Source organism: Passer domesticus, chromosome 37 (genome assembly GCF_036417665.1).
Source record: "Passer domesticus isolate bPasDom1 chromosome 37, bPasDom1.hap1, whole genome shotgun sequence".
Lineage (NCBI taxonomy): Eukaryota > Metazoa > Chordata > Aves > Passeriformes > Passeridae > Passer > Passer domesticus.
In genome coordinates, this window is record NC_087510.1 from 209409 (window position 1) to 232076 (window position 22668).

At 59.7% G+C, this 22668-nt stretch overlaps 2 protein-coding genes across 3 annotated transcripts; both read right to left on the bottom strand.

Annotated features, from left to right (window-relative positions):
- Positions 1-236: 236 nt before the first annotated feature.
- Positions 237-8192, bottom strand: POLA2 (DNA polymerase alpha 2, accessory subunit). Of its 2 annotated transcripts, none has more exons than XM_064402288.1 (11): positions 7980-8192; positions 7191-7318; positions 7019-7104; positions 6552-6606; positions 6367-6473; positions 5806-5993; positions 4890-4978; positions 3918-4073; positions 1464-1526; positions 1011-1053; positions 237-400 (listed from the first exon to the last, which is right to left on the bottom strand). In XM_064402288.1, the coding sequence occupies exons 1-11, from the start codon at positions 8095-8097 to the stop codon at positions 252-254; spliced, it is 1182 nt and encodes a 393-aa protein (XP_064258358.1). In that variant the 5' UTR covers positions 8098-8192; the 3' UTR covers positions 237-251. The 2 variants fall into 2 exon arrangements, with proteins under 2 accessions (XP_064258358.1, XP_064258359.1); XM_064402289.1 differs by having other exon boundaries at positions 260-395.
- A 1010-nt stretch (positions 8193-9202) lies between these two features.
- CAPN1 (calpain 1) lies at positions 9203-21376 on the bottom strand. Its single transcript, XM_064402237.1, is given in 26 exon segments — positions 9203-9656; positions 9790-9848; positions 10878-10994; positions 11074-11152; positions 12452-12520; positions 12697-12761; positions 12858-12915; positions 13652-13717; positions 13794-13833; positions 13907-14082; positions 14084-14119; positions 14234-14245; positions 14781-14959; positions 15031-15191; positions 15266-15340; positions 15412-15497; positions 15568-15651; positions 15734-15902; positions 15976-16109; positions 16539-16657; positions 16743-16812; positions 16890-16987; positions 16990-17050; positions 17052-17157; positions 19771-19895; positions 21366-21376. Coding segments are annotated over 24 exon segments (2145 nt in total). The 5' UTR covers position 17157; positions 19771-19895; positions 21366-21376; the 3' UTR covers positions 9203-9629.
- Positions 21377-22668: the final 1292 nt, after the last annotated feature.

Here is a 22668-nt window from a genome sequence, read left to right on the forward strand (position 1 = left end):
AGAGGTTTGGGGCACTCTTGGGGTGAAAAATGGGTGTTTTGGGGTGAGAAATGGGGATTTTGGGATGGCTGGGTGAAAAATGAGAGGTTTGGGGCACTCTTGGGGTGAAAAATGGGTGTTTTGGGGTTCAGGAATGGGATTTTCATGTGAATTTTGAAGGGTTTGGAGCCTCCCCGGCGTTTCGAGGCTGCGGGTCGGGGTGGGGGGTGCAGGGCTGGGTTGATAACGAGGAGGGTAATTAATACCCGTGGTTAATGAGGGGCTCGCTGGGGTCTCCTCACCAGGACACAAACGTCGGGGCGGTCCCGGGCCACGAGCTCCAGGAGGTCACTGAGGGGCTCGAAGGCGACGCTGTCCGAGGGCGTGAAGGGGCCACAGGCCACCAGCACCAGCCTCTGCCCTGGCAGGGGGTTGGGGGAAATGGGGGAAAAATGGGGGTTTTGGGCAAAAAAGGGGGAAAATGGGGGGTTTGGGCAAAAAAGAGGGGAAAATGGGGGGGTTTGGGCAAAAAAGGGGGTTTGGGGGTGATAAAAAAGGGGATTTAGGGACAAAAAAGGAGATTTGGGATCCCAAAATGGGTTTGGGAGGGAAAAAGGAGTTTGGGAGGGGGGAAAAAGGGGGTTTGGGGGGAAAATGGGGGGTTTTGGGCAAAAAAGGGGGTTTGGGGGAAAGGGGGGAGTTTAGGGGTGGGAAAGGGGGGGGGTTGGGGGATGGAAATGGGAATTTGGGGAGGAGAAAAGAGGGAAGGGGAGAAAAAGTGGCTTGGGGTGATAAAAAAGGAGATTTAGGGACAAAAAAGGAGATTTGGGATCCCAAAATGGGTTTGGGAGGGAAAAAGGAGTTTGGGAGGGGGGAAAGGGGGTTTGGGGGAAAAGGGGGAGTCTAGGTGTGGGAAATGGGGGGGTTTGGGGAGGGAAAAGGGGGAGACAGAATCCAAAGGGCAATCTGGGGACAAAAATGAGGATTTGGGGGACAAAAATGGGGACAAAAGTGGAGGTCCCAGGGCTCACCTGCCATCGGCTCCGTGGGGGTGTGGAAGGGCAGAGGGACCCCCTGGGGGAAACCAGGAATGTCCAAAATGCCCCAATTCCACCCCAAATGCTCCAATTCCAGCCCAAATCCCACCCCAAACGATCAAATTCCACCCTAAATCCCCAATTCCACCCAAAATTCCACCCCAAATCCCCCAAATTCCACCCCAAATCCCCCAAATTTCACCCAAAATTCCACCCAAACACCCCAAATCCCCCAATTCCACCCCAAATTTCACCCCAAATCCCACCCCAAATCCCCCAAATTTCACCCAAAATTCCACCCAAACACCCCAAATCCCCCAATTCCACCCCAAATTTCACCCCAAATCCCCCAAATTTCACCCAAAATTCCACCCAAACACCCCAAATCCCCCAAATTCCACCCCAAATGCCCCAATTCCACCCCAAACCCCCCGGGAGCGGGCTCACCTCGTAGAGCTTGGTCACCACCATCCTCCTGCCCGTGCTGTTGGTGCCTTCCAGGGCCACCACCTGGGGGACACCAGGATTGGGGGGAAAACGGGGGGAAATTGGGAAAAAGGGGCAGGAGTTGGGGAAAAGGAGGGGAAATGGGGCAGGAATTGGGGAAAAAGGAGCAGGAATTGGGGAAAAGGGGCAGGAATTGGGAAAATGGAGGGGAAATGGGGGGGAAATGGGGCAGGAATTGGGAAAAAGGGGCAGGAATTGGGGAAAAGGGGCAGGAATTGGGGAAAAGGGGCAGGAATTGGGGAAAAGGGGCAGGAATTGGGGAAAAGGGGGCAGGAATTGGGGAAATGGGGCAGGAATTGGGGAAAAGGGGGCAGGAATTGGGGAAAAGGGGCAGAGAATTGGGGAAAAGGGGCAGGAATTGGAGAAATGGGGCAGGAATTGGGGAAAAGGGGCAGGAATTGGGGAAAAGGGGCAGGAATTGGGGGAAAAGGGGCAGGAATTGGGGAAAAGGGGGAGGAATTGGGGAAAAGGGGCAGGAATTGGGGAAAAGGGGAGGAATTGGGGAAAAGGGGCAGGAATTGGGGGAAATGGGGCAGGAATGGGGAAAAAGGGGCAGGAATTGGGGAAAAGGGGCAGGAATTGGGGAAATGGGGCAGGAATTGGGGAAAAGGGGCAGGAATTGGGAAAAGGAGGGGAAATGGGGGGGAAATGGGGCAGGAATGGGGGAAAGGGGCAGGAATTGGGGGAAATGGGGCAGGAATTGGGAAAAGGAGGGGAAATGGGGGGGAAATGGGGCAGGAATGGGGGAAAGGGGCAGGAATTGGGGAAAAAGGGCAGGAATGGGGGAAAAAGGGGCAGGAATTGGGGAAATGGGGCAGGAATTGGGGGAAAAAGGGCAGGAATGGGGGAAAAAGGGGCAGGAATTGGGGAAATGGGGCAGGAATTGGGGAAAAGGGGCAGGAATTGGGGAAAAAGGGCAGGAATTGGGGAAAAGGGGAGGAATTAGGGAAAAGGGGCAGGAATTGGGAAAAAGGGGAGAAATGGAGGGGAAAGGAGCAGGAATGAAGTGGAAGGGGCAGGAATTGGGGAATGGGGCAGGAATTGGGGAAAAGGGGCAGGAATTGGGGAATGGGGCAGGAATTGGGGAAAAGGGGCAGGAATTGGGGAATGGGGCAGGAATTGGGGAAAAGGGGCAGGAATTGGGGAAAAGGGGCAGGAATTGGGGAAATGGGGCAGGAATTGGGGGAAAAGGAGGGGAAATGGGGGGGAAATGGGGCAGGAATTGGGGAATGGGGCAGGAATTGGGGGAAAAGGAGGGGAAATGGGGGGGAAATGGGGCAGGAATTGGGGAATGGGGCAGGAATTGGGGAAAAGGGGCAGGAATTGGGGGGAAAAGGGGCAGGAATTGGGGAAAAGGGGCAGGAATTGGGGAAAAGGAGGGGAAATGGGGGGGAAATGGGGCAGGAATTGGGGAATGGGGCAGGAATTGGGGAAATGGGGCAGGAATTGGGGAAAAGGAGGGGAAATGGGGGGGAAATGGGGCAGGAATTGGGGAATGGGGCAGGAATTGGGGAAAAGGGGCAGGAATTGGGGAAAAGGGGCAGGAATTGGGGAAAAGGGGCAGGAATTGGGGGGAAAAGGGGCAGGAATTGGGGAAAAGGGGCAGGAATTGGGGAAATGGGGCAGGAATTGGGGAATGGGGCAGGAATTGGGGAAAAGGGGCAGGAATTGGGGAAAAGGAGGGGAAATGGGGGGGAAATGGGGCAGGAATTGGGGAATGGGGCAGGAATTGGGGAAAAGGGGCAGGAATTGGGGGAAAAGGGGCAGGAATTGGGGAAATGGGGCAGGAATTGGGGAAAAGGAGGGGAAATGGGGGGGAAATGGGGCAGGAATTGGGGAATGGGGCAGGAATTGGGGAAATGGGGCAGGAATTGGGGAAAAGGAGGGGAAATGGGGGGGAAATGGGGCAGGAATTGGGGAATGGGGCAGGAATTGGGGAAAAGGGGCAGGAATTGGGGAAAAGGGGCAGGAATTGGGGAAAAGGGGCAGGAATTGGGGAAAAGGGGCAGGAATTGGGGAAAAGGGGCAGGAATTGGGGAATGGGGCAGGAATTGGGGAAAAGGGGCAGGAATTGGGGAATGGGGCAGGAATTGGGGAAAAGGGGCAGGAATTGGGGGAAAAGGGGCAGGAATTGGGGAAAAGGGGCAGGAATTGGGGAAAAGGGGCAGGAATTGGGGAATGGGGCAGGAATTGGGGAATGGGGCAGGAATTGGGGAAAAGGGGCAGGAATTGGGGAAAAGGGGCAGGAATTGGGGAAAAGGGGCAGGAATTGGGGAAAAGGGGCAGGAATGGAAGGGAAAGGAGCAGGAATGAAGGGGAAGGGGCTGGGACTGGGGGGGAAAAGGAATTGGGAAAAAGGGACAGGGAGGGAAGGGGAGCCCCCCAAAGCCGCACCTGTCCCGGGAACAGGGAATATTCTGGAAGCTCGGAGAGGTCCAGAGGGACCTGGGCCCCCCCCGAGTGCTCCCTGTCCCCCAGCAGCAGCACGGAGTGGGCGTTCAGCTTCCCGTTGCCGTCGCAGCCGATCTGGCCCAGCACCGTCACCGGCTCCTGCGGCGCGGCACGGCAGGGGTTAACACAGAACGGGGGGGATTGGACCCAAAATCGGGGGGGTTTAACCCAAAACATGGGGGGTTTAACCCAAAATGGGGGGGGGTTTAACCCAAAATGGGGGGGGTTTAACCCAAAATGGGGGGGGGTTTCACCCCAAAACAGAGGGGGATAACACAAAATGGAGGGGATTCACCTCAAAACTGGGGGTTTAACTCAAAATGGGGGAGATTCAGCCAAAATGGGGGGGGGGAGGTTTAACCCCAAAGGAGGGCGGGGTTAACACAAAACAGGGGGGATTCACCCCAAAACAAGGGGGTTTAACTCAAAATGGGGGGGATTGACCCCAAAATGGGGGGGGAGTTAACTCAAAATGGGGGGGTTAACACAAAATGGGGGGGATTGGACCCAAAATGGGGGGGTTTAATCCAAAAAGGGGCAGGTTTACCCCAAAACAGAGGGGTTTAACTCAAAATGAGGGATTGGACCCCAAAATGGGGGGGTTTAACCCAAAACAGGGGGGGGTTAACACAAAACGGGGGATTGGACCCCAAACAAGGGGGTTTAACTCAAAATGGGAGGGATTCAACCCAAAATTGGGGGTTTAACCCAAAATGGGAGGGTTTAACCCCAGAGTAGAGAGGGTTTAACACAAAATGGGGAGATTCACACCAGAACAGGGGGGTTCACCCCAAAACAGGGGGGTTTGACACAAAACAGAGGGGTTTAACACAAACTGGGGGGGATCCACCCCAAAATAGAGGAGTTTAACCCAAAATGTGGGGGTTTCACCCCAAAAAGGGGCTGGGGTCTCACCTGGGCCGGGAGCACGGCGGAGCTGAAGGCGTCCAGGCCGTGGTGCCTCCGCAGAACCTCCCCCAGCTCCTCCACCCGCTCGGCCAGCGCTGGGGGGACCCCGGTGTCACCAAAGACCCCCAAACCCCAACCCCTGACCCCTCCCGAGCTGGGGGGGGACCCTGGTGTCACCTGGGGCCACCCTGAGCCCAATCCCTGACCCCTCCAAGCTGGGGGGGACCCCGGTGTCACCAAAGGCCCCCAAACCCCAACCCCTGACCCCTCCAAGCTGGGGGGGACTCTGGTGTCACCAAATACCCCCTGACACCAAACACCCCCTGAGCCCAATCCCTGACCCCTCCTGAGCTCAGGGTGACCCCGGTGTCCCCAAACAACCCCTGACCCCAATTCCTGACCCTTCCCAAGCTGGGGGTGACCCCAGTGTTCCCAAACACACCCCTGACCCCAAACACCACTGACCCCAAACACCTCCTGACCCCAATCCCTGACCCCTTCTGAGCTCAGGGTGACCCCGGTGTCCCCAAACACCCCTGACCCCAAACACCCCTGACCCCAAACACCCCTGACCGCTCCAGTGCTGGGGGTGACCCCCGTGTCCCCAAACACCCCCTGACCCAAACACCCCCTGACCCCAAATATCCCCTTGACCCCAAACACCCCCCGACCCCAAACACCCCCTGACCCCTCCCAAGCTCAGGGTGACCCCGGTGTCCCCAAACACCCCCTGACCCCAAACCCCCCTGACCCCAAACCCCCCTGACCCCAAACCCCCCTGACCCCAAACCCCCCCTGACCCCAAACCCCCCTGACCCCAAACCCCCCGACCCCAAACCCCCCCTGACCCCAAACACCCCTGACCCCAAACACCCCTGACCCCAAACCCCCCTGACCCCCAGCCCCAGGTGGCCGTGCCCACCTTCCCGCACGTCCAGCGCCTTCTGGAACATGAATTTGTAGGGTTTGCTGAGGCTCTGCTCGGGGCAGCCGAAGGTTCTGACGGCGCAGCCGCCGCGGCCGCGCCAGGCCGGGCCCTGCACGGAGCCAAAGGAGGCCACGACCTCGCCCCGGCCCCCCCGGGATGAGTATTTCTGCGAGGGGGTGACACTGTGGGGACAAAAACCTGGCGCTGTCCCACCCCTGGAACCCCGTGGGTTTGGGGTTTTCCTCCTTTCTGATACCCCCGTTCTGAGCACAAAGATGGAGGGAGTGCGAAGGGAGGAATTCCCTGGTGAGCAGGGTGTTCTAACGGGGTTGAGTGGTTTGGGTTGATTAATGAGGCTTTAAAAATGATAATGTTTGTAGTTTTAAAGGCTTTGTAACTGCGAGGAGCTCGGTGGGGTTTTAACAATCCCCCCAAATTTAAAGAGGTTCTAAAATGCTCCAATCCAGCTTCCATAAGGGTGGGGTTTTAGGGAAAGGAAGGAAGGAAAGAGGGGAAGGGGGTGGTTGAGGGGAGCCCCCAGGAGCCCTCACGCACCTTGGGGAGAAGCTGCTGGGGGAGAAGAGCCCGTAGGGGCTGCGGGACGAGGGCGCCCGCTTGGGCCGGGGCGTCTCCGGCGTGGAATTGCTGCGTTTCTGGGAGCCCTGCGGGGAACAGACACGGAAAAGGATCTCTCCAGGCCGGTTTTAGGGCAAACCCCGCGGATTTGGGGCGATGCCCACCTTGGATGGGGTGGTGTAGGCGTCCAGCAGCTCGTCCTCCTGCTCCTCGTGGAGGCTGGTGCTCGTTAAGGGGAAAAAACTCTCCAAGTTTGGGGTGAATCCCCCCCAGAAGCCCCAAATCCAGTAATTCCTCCCATTCCCAGACCCCATGGGGGATCTGTGACAGCTCACGGCTCCCCAATTTCTGCCAGACCCCCAAACTGCTTGGGATCTCCTCAGAATGTTGAGATATCCTCAGGATCTCCTCAGGATCTCCTCAGAATGTTGGGATATCCTCAGGATCTCCTCAGGATCTCCTCAGAATGTTGGGATATCCTCAGGATATCCTCGAGATCTCCTCAAAATGTTGGGATATCCTTGGGATCTCCTCAGGATATCCTCGGGATCTGCTCAGAATGTTGGGATATCCTCGGGATCTGCTCAGAATGTTGGGATATGCTCGGGATCTCCTCGGGCTGAGGGGATACAGCTCCTGCAGCGAGTGGATGTCGTGGAGGAGCCCCCGGCGCTCGTCCCGCCCGCGCCGCCCGCGGCCGCCGCGCTTGGCCAGCACCTGGGGCAGGGGGCAAGCCCGGGGTCAGCGCTCGCCGCCGTCCCGGGGGCTTGGGGCACTCACGGGGGGCACTCGGGGACCCCCACCTCGTGCTCGAAGGCGTCCAGGCCCTCGGGGGTGAGCTGCAGGTCGAGGTCCTTGCTGGTGACGAAGGCCAGCAGCTCGTTGGCCAAGGCCACCGGGCCCAGCCCGTGGCTCAGGCACAGCTCCACCACTGCGGGGAGAACGGGGGGTCGGGGGGGTCCCAAATCCCACCGAGACCCTTTGGGTGCCCCGCAGCCACCCCCTCAGTCCTCTGTGCTCCACAAAACCCAGCAGCTCCCAAAATCCTGGCCCCCACAATAACCCCATGAATCAAATAACCCCTCACAGCTCTCCTGACACCCCCAAAGCTCCTCTGACACCCCCAGCCCCCCTCACAGCTCCTCTGACACCCCCAGTTCCCCTCACAGCTCCTCTGACACCCCCAGCCCCCCTCACAGCTCCTCTGACACCCCCAGCCCCCCTCACAGCTCCCCTGACACCCCCAAAGCTCCTCTGACACCCCCCAGCCCCCCTCACAGCTCCTCTGACACCCCCAGTTCCCCTCACAGCTCCTCTGACACCCCCAGCCCCCCTCACAGCTCCCCTGACACCCCCAAAGCTCCTCTGACACCCCCAGCCCCCCTCACAGCTCCTCTGACACCCCCAGCCCCTCTCACAGCTCCTCTGACACCCCCAGCCCCCCTCACAGCTCCCCTGACACCCCCAGTTCCCCTCACAGCTCTCTTGACCCCCCCAGCTCCCCTCACAGCTCCCCTCACACCCCACAAACCCTTCCTCCTCCCCAAGCCCCCCAATCTCCTCCCACAGGCCGCGCCTCCCGGAGCCCTCACGCTTGTCGGGCACTTCCTCGCCCTCGCAGCGCAGCTCGAAGAGCCGCAGCTCCCTCAGCACCGCCTCGGCCGTCACGGCCTCCGGGCCCGGCTCCGGCTCCATCCCCGGCTCCGCCATGGCCGCGCTCGAACCGCGCGGGCGCGGCCCCGTGAGGGGGAGGGCGTGGCCAAGCCGTATAAGGAGAAAAGGCGTGGCGATGGCGAAATAAAAGGCGTGGTTATTCATATTTAGACAGAACGGACCAATGGGAGCACGATGGGCGGGAGAAGGGGCGGGACCGGTGTGCTGCAAGCACCGCCCACCGGGGGTGGGAGGGGAGAAGGGCGGGATGAAAAAAGGGCGGGAAAATTCGCGCCCTCAGAACGCTGAGGGGGCGGGGCTGAGGCGGCTCTGAGGGGACGGACCCGGCCTGAGGCGGGGAACCGGGTATGGGGGGGGAACCGGGTCTGAGGGGTGGAACTGGGTCTGAGGGGCAGAACCGGGTCTGAGGGGTGGAACTTGCAAGGAGTTTGTAATTGCACGGAGTTCAGTGGGGTTTTAACAATCCCCCCAAATTTACAGAGGTTCTAAAAAGAGTCTGAGGGATGGAACCCGGTCTAAGGGGTCCTCCTCGGGTCTGAGGGATGGAACCGGGTCTGAGGGGGGGAACCGGGTCTGGGGGTTCCTCCTCGGGTCTGAGGGGTGGAACTGAGTCTGAGGGGCAGAACCGGGTCTGAGGGGTCCTCTTCTGGTCTGAGGGAGGGAACCGGGTCTGAGGGATGGAACCAGGTCTGAGTGGGGAACTAGGTCTGAGGGGGTGAACAAGTCTGAGGGATGGAACCGGGTCTGATGGGGGAACCGGGCCTGAGGGGGGGAACCAGGTCTGAGGGGCAGAACCGGGTCTGAGGGGGTGGAACTAAGTCTGAGGGGGTGGAACCGGGCCTGAGGTGTCCTCCTCGGGTGTGAGTGGAGGATCCGGGTCTGAGGAGTGGAACCGGGTCTGAGGGATGTAACTGGGTCTGAAGGGGTGGAACTGGGTCTGAGCAGGGGAACCGGGTCTGAGGGTCCTGCTCAGGCCTGAGGGTCGCACCTGCCCCGGGGATTCTGCCCCGGGCCCGGGGTCTCCTCCCTGCCCGGCCCCTCTGAGTCACGGCAGTCTCGTCCTGCACCCCCCGCCCAGGAGACACCGCCGGGTTTTAAGTTACAACCACCAAAACATCCCAAAAAGATGAACATAACCCCAAATATGTGATCTATAACCCCTAAACCCGTTACTTTGGAGCCCTTGAAATGCCCTCACCCCCCAACCTTGAGGGGGAGAAAGAACTGCCAGAAAAGAGTTTTGACTTAAATAACTTTTTTTTTTCTTTGGTTTTTATCTCATTTTTAATTTATACAATAAAAAAATCACTTTATGGCACCCGGGGGCAGCAGATCCCTGAAGCGAAGGACGACGGCCGGGGCTCCATCAGCACAAGAGGCACCAAAATCCAGAGGATTTGCCCCAAAAGGGCCGAGCGTGAGGTGAGGGAAGGACAGGGGGCTTTGGCAAAGCTCGGGGGGGTCTCATGTGACCCCACCCCACTCCCCCATCCAGCCTTTTCTGCCGAAAAAAGCTAAAAAAAGGGAAAAACCGGCGCGGGGTCCTGGAAGGCACTTGGAGGGTCCGGTCAGGCAAACATGGTGAGCTGGAGCCACTGGGGAGGAGGAGGAGGAGGAGGGTGAGGGAGGAAGGGGAGCAGGACAGGGTGAAGAAAGTGGGGAAAGCAAGAGGAGGGAGAGGAGGAGGAGGAGGAAGAGGAGGAGGAAGGCCTTGAGCTCCCCCAGTACCTGCAGCAGGTCGAAGGTGACGACGCCGTCCTGGTCCACGTCCATGGCTTGGAAAAACCCTGAGGGGAGGGAAAGGCGTTGGGATTTGGGGTGGGGAGAAAGTTCCATTTGTGAGGGAAAAGTGTGGTTGGGAGGGGTGGGATGATTCGGGATCGGGGTGGGAGGATGGTATGGGATCATTGGGGATCTGGGAGGGATCGTTTGGGATTGGGGTGGGAGGGATGGTTTGGGATCATTCCGGTTTACTGAGGATTAAACGGGAGGAATCATTTGGGATTGGGTGGGAGGGGTCATTTGGGATCATTGGGGTGGTTTGGGATTGGGTGGGAGGGATCATTTGGGATCACTGGGGATCAGGCTGGGAAGGAGCATTTGGGATCATCGGGGATCACTCAGGATCTGTGTATGAGGGATGGTTTGGGATCATTGGAGATCTGGGAGGGATCGTTTGGGATTGCATGGGAGGGATGGTTTGGGATCATTGGGGATCACTCAGGACTGCATACGAGGGATTGTTTGGGATGATTGGGATGTTGAGGTGGGAGGAATCATTTGGGATCATTTGGGTTTAGTGAGGATTGCATGGGAGGGATTGTTTGGGATGATTTGGGATCACTCAGGGCTGGGTAGGAGGGATTGTTTGGGATCATCAGGGATCACTCAGGACTGGGTGTGAGGAATTGTTTGGGATCACTGGGGATCAGGGTGGGAAGGAGCGTTTGGGATCATTGGGGATCAGGGCATGGAGGGATCATTGGGGATCATCAGGGATCACTCAGGACTGCATGGGAGAGATCCTGCGGGATAGGTTGGGATCATTGGGATGTTTTGGGATTGAGTGGGAGGGATTACTTGGGATCACTGAGGATCAGGGTGGGAAGGAGCGTTTGGGATCAGGGTGTGGAGGGATGGTTTGGGATCATCAGGGATCACTCAGGACTGTGTATGAGGGATTGTTTGGGATGATTGGGGATCACTCAGGGCTGGGTAGGAGGGATTGTTTGGAATCATTAGGAATCACTCAGGACTGCATGGGAGGGATGGTTTGGGATCCCTTGGGATGCTCTGGGATGCTCTGGGGTGCTCACGGAACATGGTCTCCAGGCGCACGAGGCAGCAGACGAAGCTGTCGAAGTCCAGGGCCAGGTCGGGCTCGGCGTAGCGGGTGATGAGCAGCTCGTGCAGCCTCTTGTTCAGCCGGTACCCTGGGACAGGGGACAGCCCGGGGGTCACCGGGGGACCCCCGGGAAGGGCAGGGGTCCTGGGGGGGGTCCCGGGGGTCACCTGCGGCCTCCAGCGCCAGGCGCAGCTCGTAGGCGCTGATGGAGCCCGACTTGTCCAGGTCGAACTTGCGGAAGATGCTCTGGCAGGAACGGCCCCCAAAGAGCAGGGGTCACCCAAAACACCCCAAAATCAACCCCCAAAGAGCAGGGGTCACCCAAAACACCCTCAATGTACCCCAAAATTAATCCCAAAGAGCAGGGGTCACCCAAAACACCCTCAATGTACCCCAAAATTAACCCCAAAGAGCAGGGGTCACCCAAAACACCCCAAAATCAACCCCCAAAGAGCAGGGGTCACCCAAAACACCCTCAATGTACCCCAAAATTAATCCCAAAGAGCAGGGGTCACCCAAAACACCCTCAATGTACCCCAAAATTAACCCCAAAGAGCAGGGGTCACCCAAAACACCCCAAAATCAACCCCCAAAGAGCAGGGGTCACCCAAAACACCCCAAAATCAACCCCCAAAGAGCAGGGGTCACCCAAAACACCCCAAAATCAACCCCAAAGAGCAGGGGTCACCCAAAACACCCCAAAATCAACCCCAAAGAGCAGGGGTCACCCAAAACACCCTCAATGTACCCCAAAATTAACCCCAAAGGAGCAGGGGTCACCCAAAACACCCTCAATGTACCCCAAAATCAACCCCAAAGGAGCAGGGGTCATCCAAAACACCCCAGTGTACCCCAAAATCAACCCCAAAGAGCAGGGATCATCCAAAACACCCCAGTGTACCCCAAAATCAACCCCAAAGAGCAGGGATCATCCAAAACACCCCAGTGTACCCCAAAATCAACCCTAAAGAGCAGGGGTCATCCAAAACACCCTCAATGTACCCCAAAATTAACCCCAAAGAGCAGGGGTCACCCAAAACACCCTCAATGTACCCCAAAATCCACCACAAAGGAACAGGGGTCACCCAAAACACTCCAAAATCCAACACAAAGGAGCAGGGGTCACCCAGAACACCCCAAAATCAACCCCCAAGGAGCAGGGGTCACCCAAAACACCCCAAAATCAACCCCAAAGGAACAGGGGTTACCCAAAACACCCCAAAATCAACCCCAAAGGAACAGGGGTCACCCAAAACACCCTAAAATCAACCCCCAAAGGAACAGGGGTCACTCATGAGGGAAATCCCCCAAAACACCCCAAGGGACCCCAAAATTTCCCCAAAATGGAGACCACCCATGAAGAAAGATCCCAAAATCTTCACCCCACACCCCAACAGCCCCAAAAAAAGGGGCAAAACAGTATGGGGGAGGTCTCCAATAAGGAAAGAGACCCCAAAATCCCCCTCAAAATGGGGGTCACCCCTGAGAGAGCCCCCAAAATCCCCCCCTGAGCCCCGAACCCGCCAGGAGAGCCCCCAGACCCACCAGGTAGTTGCGGATGCGGTTCCAGAGGACGTTGAACTCCACCAGCCCCAGCTTCCCGTTGCCGTCTTTCTGGGGAGGGGGTTAAGGAAAGGGGGGCTCTGGGGGTCCCCCCTTAAGGGAAGGGGGGCTCCGGGGGTCCAAAATCAACCCCAAAGGGGTCCAAGGGTCCCCCCCAAGGGAAGGGGGGCTCCAGGGGTCCCCCCCAAGGGAAGGGAGGCTCCAGGGGTCCCACGGGCACAGGATACGTCCATCAGGTTCACCATGCTGCGGCAGGACTCCAGGCTGAAGCCCTTGGTCCGCAGATCTTTGTCTGCAATTGGGAGTTCCGGGCGTTAACGAGGGACGGGGGTTAATGAGGGGGAGGGGTTAATTGGGGTGGAATCCCTCCCCCCAAATCGCGGCTCACGTTTGGCGATGATGCGGTTGAGGATGGTCTGGAGCTCGGTGACGCTGATCTCCAGGTCCTGGGGAGGGGACGCGGGGTGGCCCCGGTGTCACCGCCGAGCAGGGACGTCATCGGCCACCAATGACGTCATTGGCAACCAATGATGACATGGCCAACAAATGATGTCATGGCCAACCAATGACGTCATTGACGATGACATGGTCCACCAATGACATCATGGTCAACCAATGACATCATGGTAAAACAATGACATCATGACAAACCAATTACATCATGGTCAACCAATGATGTCATGGCCAACCAATGATGTCATGGCCAATGGCCAACAAAATTATGTAATTGGCAACCAATGACACCATGGCCAACCAATGATGTCATGGCCAACCAATGATGTCATTGCTAACCAATGACATCATAGCCAATCAATAACATCACTGTCAACCAATCACATCGCGGCCAACAAATGATGTCATCTACAATCAATGATGTAATCGCCAACAATGATGCCATTACTAACCAATGACATCACAGCCAACAAATGACATAACCAACAATGATGTCATTGCTAACCAACGAAATCGTGGCCAACAAATGACATCATGGCCAAGAAATGATGTCATCTACAACCAACGATGTCACTGTCGACCAACGATGCCATTGCCGACAACGATGTCATTGCTAACCAATGATGTCACAGCCAACCAATGACATCATCAACCAATGACATCATCACCACCCACTGAGGTCACGGCCAACCATCGATGCCACCGGCGTCACCGCCACCGCTCCCTTACCGGCCCCGCCAGCTGCTTGAAGAGCTGCTTGAAGTTCTCATCGATCTCGCTCTCCCTCAGCACTTTCTGGGGGGAAAAGCGGCTATTTTGGTAACTCCCCACGCCGGCGCCCCGGCAGCCCGTCCCGCCGTCCCCGGCTGACCTCGTCTGGCAGCGTGGCCTGGATCTTGTCGTCCATCTCCCTGCGGGCAGACACAGAGCGGGCTGAGCGCGGGCGCGGCGCGGCCTCGCCGGCGCTGCCGCGGCGACGCTTACTCGGTGCCGGCTCTCTTCTCGGAGAAGACGCGGAGCACGAAGTCGCCCTCCTTGTTGGGCTCGAAGGTGGAGGGCACCACGATGTACTCGCCGGGCGGCAGGCGGAAGCGCGTGCTCACCTCGCGCAGGTTGATGAACTGCTCGGAGCGCGCGCGCGACGCGTTGGCCAGGAAGAAACTCGCGCTTCAGGTGCACGCCCGACCTCCCCACGTACTGCGGGCAGCGGGGGGAACGCTCCGAAACCGCCCGAAAACAGCCCCGAAAACAGCCCCGAAAACACCCCGGGGGCGCCGCGCCGGAACGGCACCGCCGGCGCGTGGAACCCACCTCGGGAGGGACCTGTGCGGAGAGAGGGGACACCAGGGGACCTGGTTGGTGACAGCTGACACCGGGTGACCCTGACTGACCCAGTTAATGCCAGCTGACCCCAAGTTACCCCAGGTGACCCCAGTTGAAACCAGTTGAAGCCAACTCATACTGGTTGACCCCAGTTGACTCTAGTCAATGTTGGTTGACACCAGTCAAGGCCAGTTAACCCCAGTTAATGCTGGTTGACCCCAGTTGATGGTGGTTGACCCCAGTCAATGCTGGTTGACCCCAGTCAAGGCCAGTTAACCCCAGTTGATGGTGGTTGACCCCAGCCAAGGCCGGTTAACCCCAGTTGGTGGTGGTTGACCCCAGTCAACACTGGTTGACCCCAGTCAAGGCTGGTTGATCCCAGTCAATGCTGGTTGACCTCAGTTGATGATGGCTGACCCCAGTCAATGCTGGTTGACCCCAGCCAAGGCCAGTTGACCCCAGTTGATGATGATTGACCCCAGTCAAGGCCGGTTGACCCCAGTTGATGGTGGTTGACCCCGCTTGATCCCGTTACCTCGTACACAGCGAATCCGATGGTCTCCATGTCCTTGCCATAGCGGCGCTCGCGGCGCCGGTGCTTCTGCATCAGCGCCAGCAGGAAGCTGCAGCCCGGCTCGCGCCCACCGTCCTCGTCCCTCTCATCATCCACCTCCTCCAGCTGGATCTTGAACTGGGGGTTGATCCAGAACGTGGCTGCAAAGGGGGCAGAGGAGGCTCAGCGGGCGCGCGGCCCCGCGGGCCCGGGGCCGTCCCCCGGCGCGTACCGGGGTAGTTGCGGCAGCCGCCGGCGGTGCTGCCGCGCCGCCACGTCCCGTCGTAGAGCCGCGTGTTCCACTTGCGGAACTTGCGGGACTGCAGCGCGTCCGGGGTGAGGTTGCAGATCTCCAGGCGGGTGAATTCCCGCAGGAAATCCCGGAAGGACATCCTGCAGGAAGAGTTTGCCCTCGTTCCCAGGCACGAAACGGCCGGGAAAAGGGCTTGGAGTTGAACTTTTCCTACCAGAATTCCCCGTCCTCCATCTTGACCATGAGCTGCTGGCGCAGCGCCGGCTCCACCGCGTGCCACTCGGCCGAGCTGCGGGGACAGCAGGGTCAGCAGGGCCCGGGTCGTTAGCGCTAACGAGCCTGGCGCTAACGAAGCCTCACCCGTCGCTCCAGGCGCCCGTCCACTCCACCTCTCCCCAGGGATTGCGCATCCGGATGAGCTCCAGGGCCTGCCCGCGGTACGGGATCTGCGGACGGCGCCGTGAGGGCTCCCCCAAAATCCACCGTTTTCCCCCCCAAATTGGTGCCCATCCTCACCTGCTTGGCGCCGGTCACCGAGTAGGCGTGGCCCTTCACCAGCTTCTTGAAGGTCACCGCCTCCATGTCGAAGGCGCTCGTTATCTGCGAGGAGCCACCGCGGCGTCACCCAGGCCACGACCCCAAACCCCGCCGGTTTTGCCCCAAAACGCCCGGGGTGGCTCACGTCGATGGAGCAGCCGAGCAGGGAGCCGCGCTCCAGTGCCTTGAGGATGATCTGGTAGAGGTCGGCCGGGGGCCGGCGCAGGTCGAACCACTCGGTGACGCCGCCCGTGAAGTCCTCGAAGCCCTCGGAGGTGCTGCCGCCCGACAGAGCCTCGTAGCAGCCGTTCACCCTGCGCGGCAGCCGGGGCGGTTTTTGGGGGTTTCTGCCCCAAAACGGGCGCGGGGAGCGGGGAGGGGCCCTACTTGGCGTAGGCTTTTTCCAGCAGCGCGCTCCAGAACTCGGAGCCCTCGGCCGAGTGCACGAAGAGCAGCTTGCCGTCCTTGGTGGGCAGGAAATCGTCCACCACCACGTCCAGCCACTCGCCAAACTGCCAGATCTGGGGGGGACGAGGAGGGGGAGCCCCCTGGTTCATCCAGGGAAGGAGATTTTGGGGGAAAACCGCCCGGTTTGGGGTCCCACAAAGCAGTGGAGTCACCACAATGGGAGGGGGTCATGAGGAACTGGGTGGGGAAAGGGCCCAAAGTACTAGGGGATTCTCCCAAAATTAGGGGTGTGACCAAAATGGTGGAGGGAATCCTTAAAACACTGGGGAGTCACCCCAAAATTGCAGAGTGGAGCCCCAAAACTGGTGCGAGATCCCCTTGAATGGTGAAGGGGAGGCTTAAAAAGGTGAAAAAAGCCCCAAAATGGTGTGGGAACCTCTCAGAACGACAAGAGGAGCCCTGAAGTGATGATGGGAGCCCCAAAACGTTGGGATTTGCACCCAAAATGGCAGAGGGCAGCCCCGAGGGCGGGCTTTGCTGACCTGGAAGTGGAAGATGCCGGCGTAGCCCTGCTGGAAGCTCTGCCCGTGCGGCACCACGCGGTGCAGCAGCGTCTCGTTGAGCGTCAGCGAGGCGATGGCCGCCAGCAGCCAGCAGTCACCTGGCAGGACCAAAACCCACCAAACTCCTGGCAGAACCATCCCCAAACCCCCACAGATCTGGGGCACAGGACGGGCACTCCTCACCCAGCGCTCCCTGGCAGATGTCGGTGCGCGTGGCGCCGTCCACGATGAACTGCGGGCGCGGGCACAGCTCCTGAGGGAAAACCCCAAAACTCAGGACATCCCCACGAGGATTTCGGGTGAGGACGGGGACGACGGAGCCGGGCTCACCGTGGGCCTCTTCCACAGCACGCCGCGGGTTTTGGAGGAGCCGGGGCCCAGCTCGCGGAAGCCCAGCGAGGCGGCGGCCGGCGGGAAGGCGGGGTCCCGAACAGGGTCCCCGAGCGCCGGCACTCCTCGGCCAGCTGCCCGAAGTCCTGGCCCAGGTAGCGGCACGGCGTTGTCGTGCCGGCCCAGCCCCAGCTCCTTGGCCCGCTGCCGCCGCACCTGCGCCGAGACGCCGGTGCAGAACACCGGCACCAGCGGCGGCTCCGCCATCCTGCGGGACGGCGAGCGGGAAGGTGATGGGGAGCGGGGGGGAAAGGGTGGGATGGACGGGGAGGGGGGGTTTGGGGGGGAATTGGGGTGTTTGGGGGGGAATTTGGGGTTTTTGGGGGGGAACGGGAAAAATGAGCTCAGATTTGGGGGGGGGATTTGGGTTTTTGGGGGGGAAACGGGAAAAATGCGCTCGGGATTTGGGGGGAAATGGGGTGAGACGTTCTGCACGTGGGGTTTTGGGGAGATTTGGGGTTTTTGGGGGAATTTGGGGTTTTTGGGGGGGAAACGGGGAAAAACGCGCTTGAGATTTGGGGGAAAACGGGGGGAAAGGGTGGGCTGCACGGGGATGGGGGGGTTTGGGGGGGATTTGGGGTTTTTGGGGGAAACAGGAAAAATTAGCTCAGATTTGGGGGGGGGATTTGGGGTTTTTGGGGGTGAAACAGGAAAAATTAGCTCAGATTTGGGGGGGAATTTGGGGGGTTTGGGGATGAAACAGGAAAAATGAGCTCAGATTTGGGGAGGGAATTGGGGTTTTTGGGGAGAAACAAGAAAAATGAGCTCAGATTTGGGAGGGATTTGGAGTTTTTGGGGTGAAACAGGAAAAATGAGCTCAGATTTGGGATTTTTGGGGGGAAACAGGAAAAATGAGCTCAGATTTGGGGGGGAGGAATTTGGGGGGTTTGGGGGTGAAACAGGAAAAATGCGCTCGGGATTTGGGGGGAAATGGGTGAGACGTTCTGCACGTGGGGTTTTGGGGGAGATTTGGGGTTTTTGGGGGGGAATTTGGGGTTTTTGGGGGGGAACGGGAAAAATGAGCTCAGATTTGGGGGGGGGGATTTGGGGGTTTTGGGGGGGGAAACGGGAAAAATGCGCTTGGGATTTGGGGGAAAACGGGGGGAAAGGGTGGGCTGCACGGGGATGGGGGGGTTTGGGGGGATTTGGGGTTTTTGGGGTGAAACAGGAAAAATGAGCTCAGATTTGGGGAGGGAATTGGGGTTTTTGGGGAGAAACAGGAAAAATGAGCTCAGATTTGGGATTTTTGGGGGAAACAGGAAAAATGAGCTCGGGATTTGGGGGAAAATGGGAGGAAAGGGGTGGGTCTGCACAGGGAGGGGGGGTTTGGGGGGGATTTGGGGTTTTTGGGGGTGAAACAGGAAAAATGAGCTCAGATTTGGGATTTTTGGGGGGAATTTGGCGTTTTTGGGGGGGAAACAGGAAAAATGAGCTCAGATTTGGAGGAAAACGGGGGGAAAGGGTGGGCTGCATGGGGATGGGGGGCCTTGGGGGGGTTTGGGGTTTGAGGGGGGATTTGGGGTTTTTTGGGGGGGAATTTGGGGGTTTTGGGGGGAAACAGGAAAAACGTGCTCAAGGATTTTGGGGAAAATGGGAGGAATGGGTGGTCTGCATGGGGGAAGGGGGCTTGTGGGGGAGATTGGGGGTGTTGGGGAGAGAACTTGGGGTTTTTGGGGAGAAACAGGAAAAATGAGCTCAGATTTGCGGGGGAAATTGGATGAGACGTTCTGCACGGGGGGTTTTGGGGGAGATTTGGGGTTTTTGGGGGGGATTTGGGGTTTTTGGGGGGAATTTGGGGTTTTTGGGGGTGAAACAGGAAAAATGCGCTCGGGATTTGGGGGAAAAGGGGGAGTCGGGTGGTCTGCACAAGGATGGGGGGCTTTGGGGTTTTTTGGAGAGAATTTGGGGTTTTTTGGGGGGTGAAACAGGAAAAAGGCACACAGATTTGAGGAAAAAACAGGGGGGATGGGTGGTCTGCACAGGGATGGGGGTGGTTTTGGGGTTTGAGGGAGATTTGGCGTTTTTGGGGGGGAATTTGGGGTTTTTTGGAGGTGAAAGAGGAAAAAACACGCTCGGATTTGGGGGAAAATGGGGGGGGGGATGGGTGGTCTGCACAGGGAGGGGAGATTTGGGGTAGAATTTGGGGTTTTTGAGTGAGGAATTTGGGGTTTTCCCCCAGCTTTGAAGTCCTGCCCGTGCTGGGTTGGAGGAAATTGGGACGATTTTGGTGAGTTGAGAGTGACGCTGTTCTGGGGTAACAAGCAGTAATTCAGGGGGCAGGGAAGGCCACCCAGACCCCAAATCCTGGGGTTTCACCCCAAAATGGCCCTGTCAGAGTGAACTCTGACAATCCCGACTCGGGACAGCCCCAGAGGCTGAGGAAATGAGGGGAAAGTGCCCCAAACTGGTCGTGCAGGTTGAGGCGGGGCCGCGGGCGCGGCGCAGCCCCGGGTCCAGCCCCGAGGGCCTTCCTCAAGCCCTGGGGAGGTTCATTAAGCATTGGGGTGGTTAATTAAGCACTAGGCACGTTAATTAAATGTTAATTAGTGCCACTAAAAAAGCGACAAAGCTGTGATAGGGGTAGGAGCAGTGCAGCCCCCAAAATGAGGCCAAACACGGGGGTTTCTCTCACCCCAAACTCCAGAACAGCCCCAAGGGTCAGGGACACCCCAAAACTCAGGGGCTGTGCCCCAAAAATGCAGAAATTAACCCAAAATGGGGTGAGGGGGAGTCCAACCCACCCTCCCACTCAGGGGTGCCCCCAGTTCCCCCTGCCCCACCCTGACAGCGCCGGCTCCCTTGCCCCCCCCTCCCCACGTACGTTTTTGGGGTGAAGTTGGCAGAATCCGCCTCTTTTCACCCCGTTTTGGGTCCTGCAGCCCCGGCGGGAGCCGTGGGGCGAGGGCCGGGCCCGGCTGCAGCTCAGCTGCCCCTTCTGCCCCCCTGCTGCTGCAGAACCACCGGCCAAGAGTCAAAACCTCAGGGAAAACCACCGAGCTCCAGGAAAAGCAGCAACACCCCCACTCCCCCTCCCCGAGGCAGCTCCGGCACCCCAAAATCCCCTTTTTTGGCTAAACCGCGGCTCGGGGGGGGGTGGGGGAGCCCCCCCAGCTCCCAGCCCTTCCCCGGCTGCGGCCACTGAGGGCAGCAGGTCCGGGGGGCACTTTTTGCCCGTTTCCGCGGGGTTTTGCCCCATTCCCGCGGGGTTTTACCCCATTCCCGCGGGGTTTTTGCCCCATTCCCGCGGGGTTTTGCCCCCTTCCCGCGGGGTTTTTGCCCCATTCCCGCGGGTTTTGCCCCGTTTTTGCGGGTTTTTGCCCCATTCCCGCGGGTTTTGCCCATTCCCGCGGGGTTTTTACCCCATTCCCGCGGGTTTTGCCCCATTCCGGCGGGTTTTTACCCCATTCCCGCGGGGTTTTGCCCCATTCCCCGCGGGGTTTTGCCCCATTCCCGCGGGTTTTTACCCCATTCCCGCGGGGTTTTTGCCCCATTCCCGCGGGTTTTGCCCCATTCCCGCGGGTTTTTGCCCCATTCCCGCGGGTTTTGCCCCATTCCGGCGGGTTTTTGCCCCATTCCCGCGGGGTTTTTGCCCCCTTCCCGCGGGGTTTTGCCCCATTCCCGCGGGTTTTTGCCTCATTCCCGCGGGGTTTTTACCCCATTCCCGCGGGGTTTTACCCCATTCCCGCGGGGTTTTTGCCCCATTCCCGCGGGGTTTTGCCCCATTCCCGCGGGTTTTTGCCCCGTTCCCGCGGGTTTTGCCCCATTCCCGCGGGTTTTTACCCCCATTCACGCGGGGTTTTTGCCCCATTCCGGCGGGTTTTACCCCATTCCCGCGGGGTTTTGCCCCATTCCCGCGGGGTTTTTGCCCCATTCCCGTGGGTTTTTGCCCCATTCCCGCGGGGTTTTTTGCCCCATTCCCGCGGGTTTTTACCCCATTCCCGCGGGTTTTTGCCCCATTCCCGCGGGGTTTTTGCCCCATTCCCGCGGGTTTTGCCCATTCCCGCGGGGTTTTTGCCCCATTCCCGCGGGGTTTTGCCCCATTCCCGCGGGTCTTTGCCCCATTCCCGCGGGGTTTGCCCCCTTCCTGCGGGGTTTTTGCCCCATTCCCGCGGGTTTTTACCCCATTCCCGCGGGGTTTTTGCCCCCTTCCTGCGGGGTTTTTGCCCCATTCCCGCGGGGTTTTGCCCCGTTTTTGCGGGTTTTTGCCCCGTTCCCGGGGTTGTGTAAGAGCCGGAGCCCCCGGGCGCGGGGTCCCGCTGTGTCACCGCCCGTCCCCGCCTGTCCCCGGCTGTCCCCTCCCGGGCCCGCTCCCTACCTCTGCCTGCGGGGCGGCGCTCCGGGATCGCCGCTTTTTTAATTTTTTCTTTTTTTTTTTTTTTTGTGGGGGTAAAACAGCAGCAAAAGCGAATTTCTCACCCCAAACTTCCTCGAGCAGGAAGGCGAGGCCGCCCCCGCCCCCCCAGCCCGAGGCTCCTCCCTGCGCCGCTCCCGCCCTGCGGGGGGGTGGGGAGGGTAAAGGGGGGCACGGAGCGGTTTTGGGGGTCCGGGGGGGGTAAAGGGGGGCACGGAGCGGTTTTGGGGGTAAAGGGGGGGCACGGAGCGGTTTTGGGGGCCCGGGGGGGTAAAGGGGGGTCCGGGGGGGGGTAAAGGGGGGGCACGGAGCGGTTTTGGGGGTCCGGGGGGGGTAAAGGGGGGGCACGGAGCGGTTTTGGGGGGTCCGGGGGGTGGTTAAAGGGGGGGCACGGAGCGGTTTTGGGGGGTCCAGGGGGGGCACGGAGCGGTTTTGGGGGGTCCGGGGGGGTAGAGGGGGGCACGGAGCGGTTTTGGGGGGTCCGGGGGGGGTAAAGGGGGGTCCGGGGGGGGGTAAAGGGGGGGCACGGAGCGGTTTTGGGGGGTCCGGGGGGGGGGTAAACTGGGGGCCACGGAGCGGTTTTTGGGGGGTGGGGGAGGGTAAAGGGGGGGGCACGGAGCGGTTTTGGGGGGTCCGGGGGGTAAAGGGGGGCACGGAGCGGTTTTGGGGGGTCCGGGGGGGGCAAAGGGGGGGCACGGAGCGGTTTTGGGGGGTCCGGGGGGGCACGGAGCGGTTTTGGGGGGTAAAGGGGGGGCACGGAGCGGTTTTGGGGGGTAAAGGGGGGGGGTAAAGGGGGGCACGGAGCGGTTTTGGGGGGTAAAGGGGGGGCACGGAGCGGTTTTGGGGGGTCCGGGGGGGGTAGTAAGGGGGCACGGAGCGGTTTTGGGGGGTAAAGGGGGGGCACGGAGCGGTTTTGGGGGGTAAAGGGGGGCACGGAGCGGTTTTGGGGGGTTCGGGGGGGGGTAAAGGGGGGCACGGAGCGGTTTTGGGGGGTCCGGGGGGGGCAAAGGGGGGGCACGGAGCGGTTTTGGGGGGTCCGGGGGGGTAAAGGGGGGGCACGGAGCGGTTTTGGGGGGTAAAGGGGGGGCACGGAGCGGTTTTGGGGGGTGGGGAGGTAAAGGGGGGCACGGAGCGGTTTTGGGGGGTCCGGGGGGGGGTAAAGGGGGGCACGGAGCGGTTTTGGGGGGTCCGGGGGGGGCACGGAGCGGTTTTGGGGGGTAAAGGGGGGGGCACGGAGCGGTTTTGGGGGGTCTGGGGGGGTTGGGGCTGTTGGGGGATTTTCACCGCATTGCGGGGGGGGTGGGGCTGGACACGGGGGGACATCGGGGGGGGATGGGCAGGGGGGACATTGGGGGGGACACTGGGGGG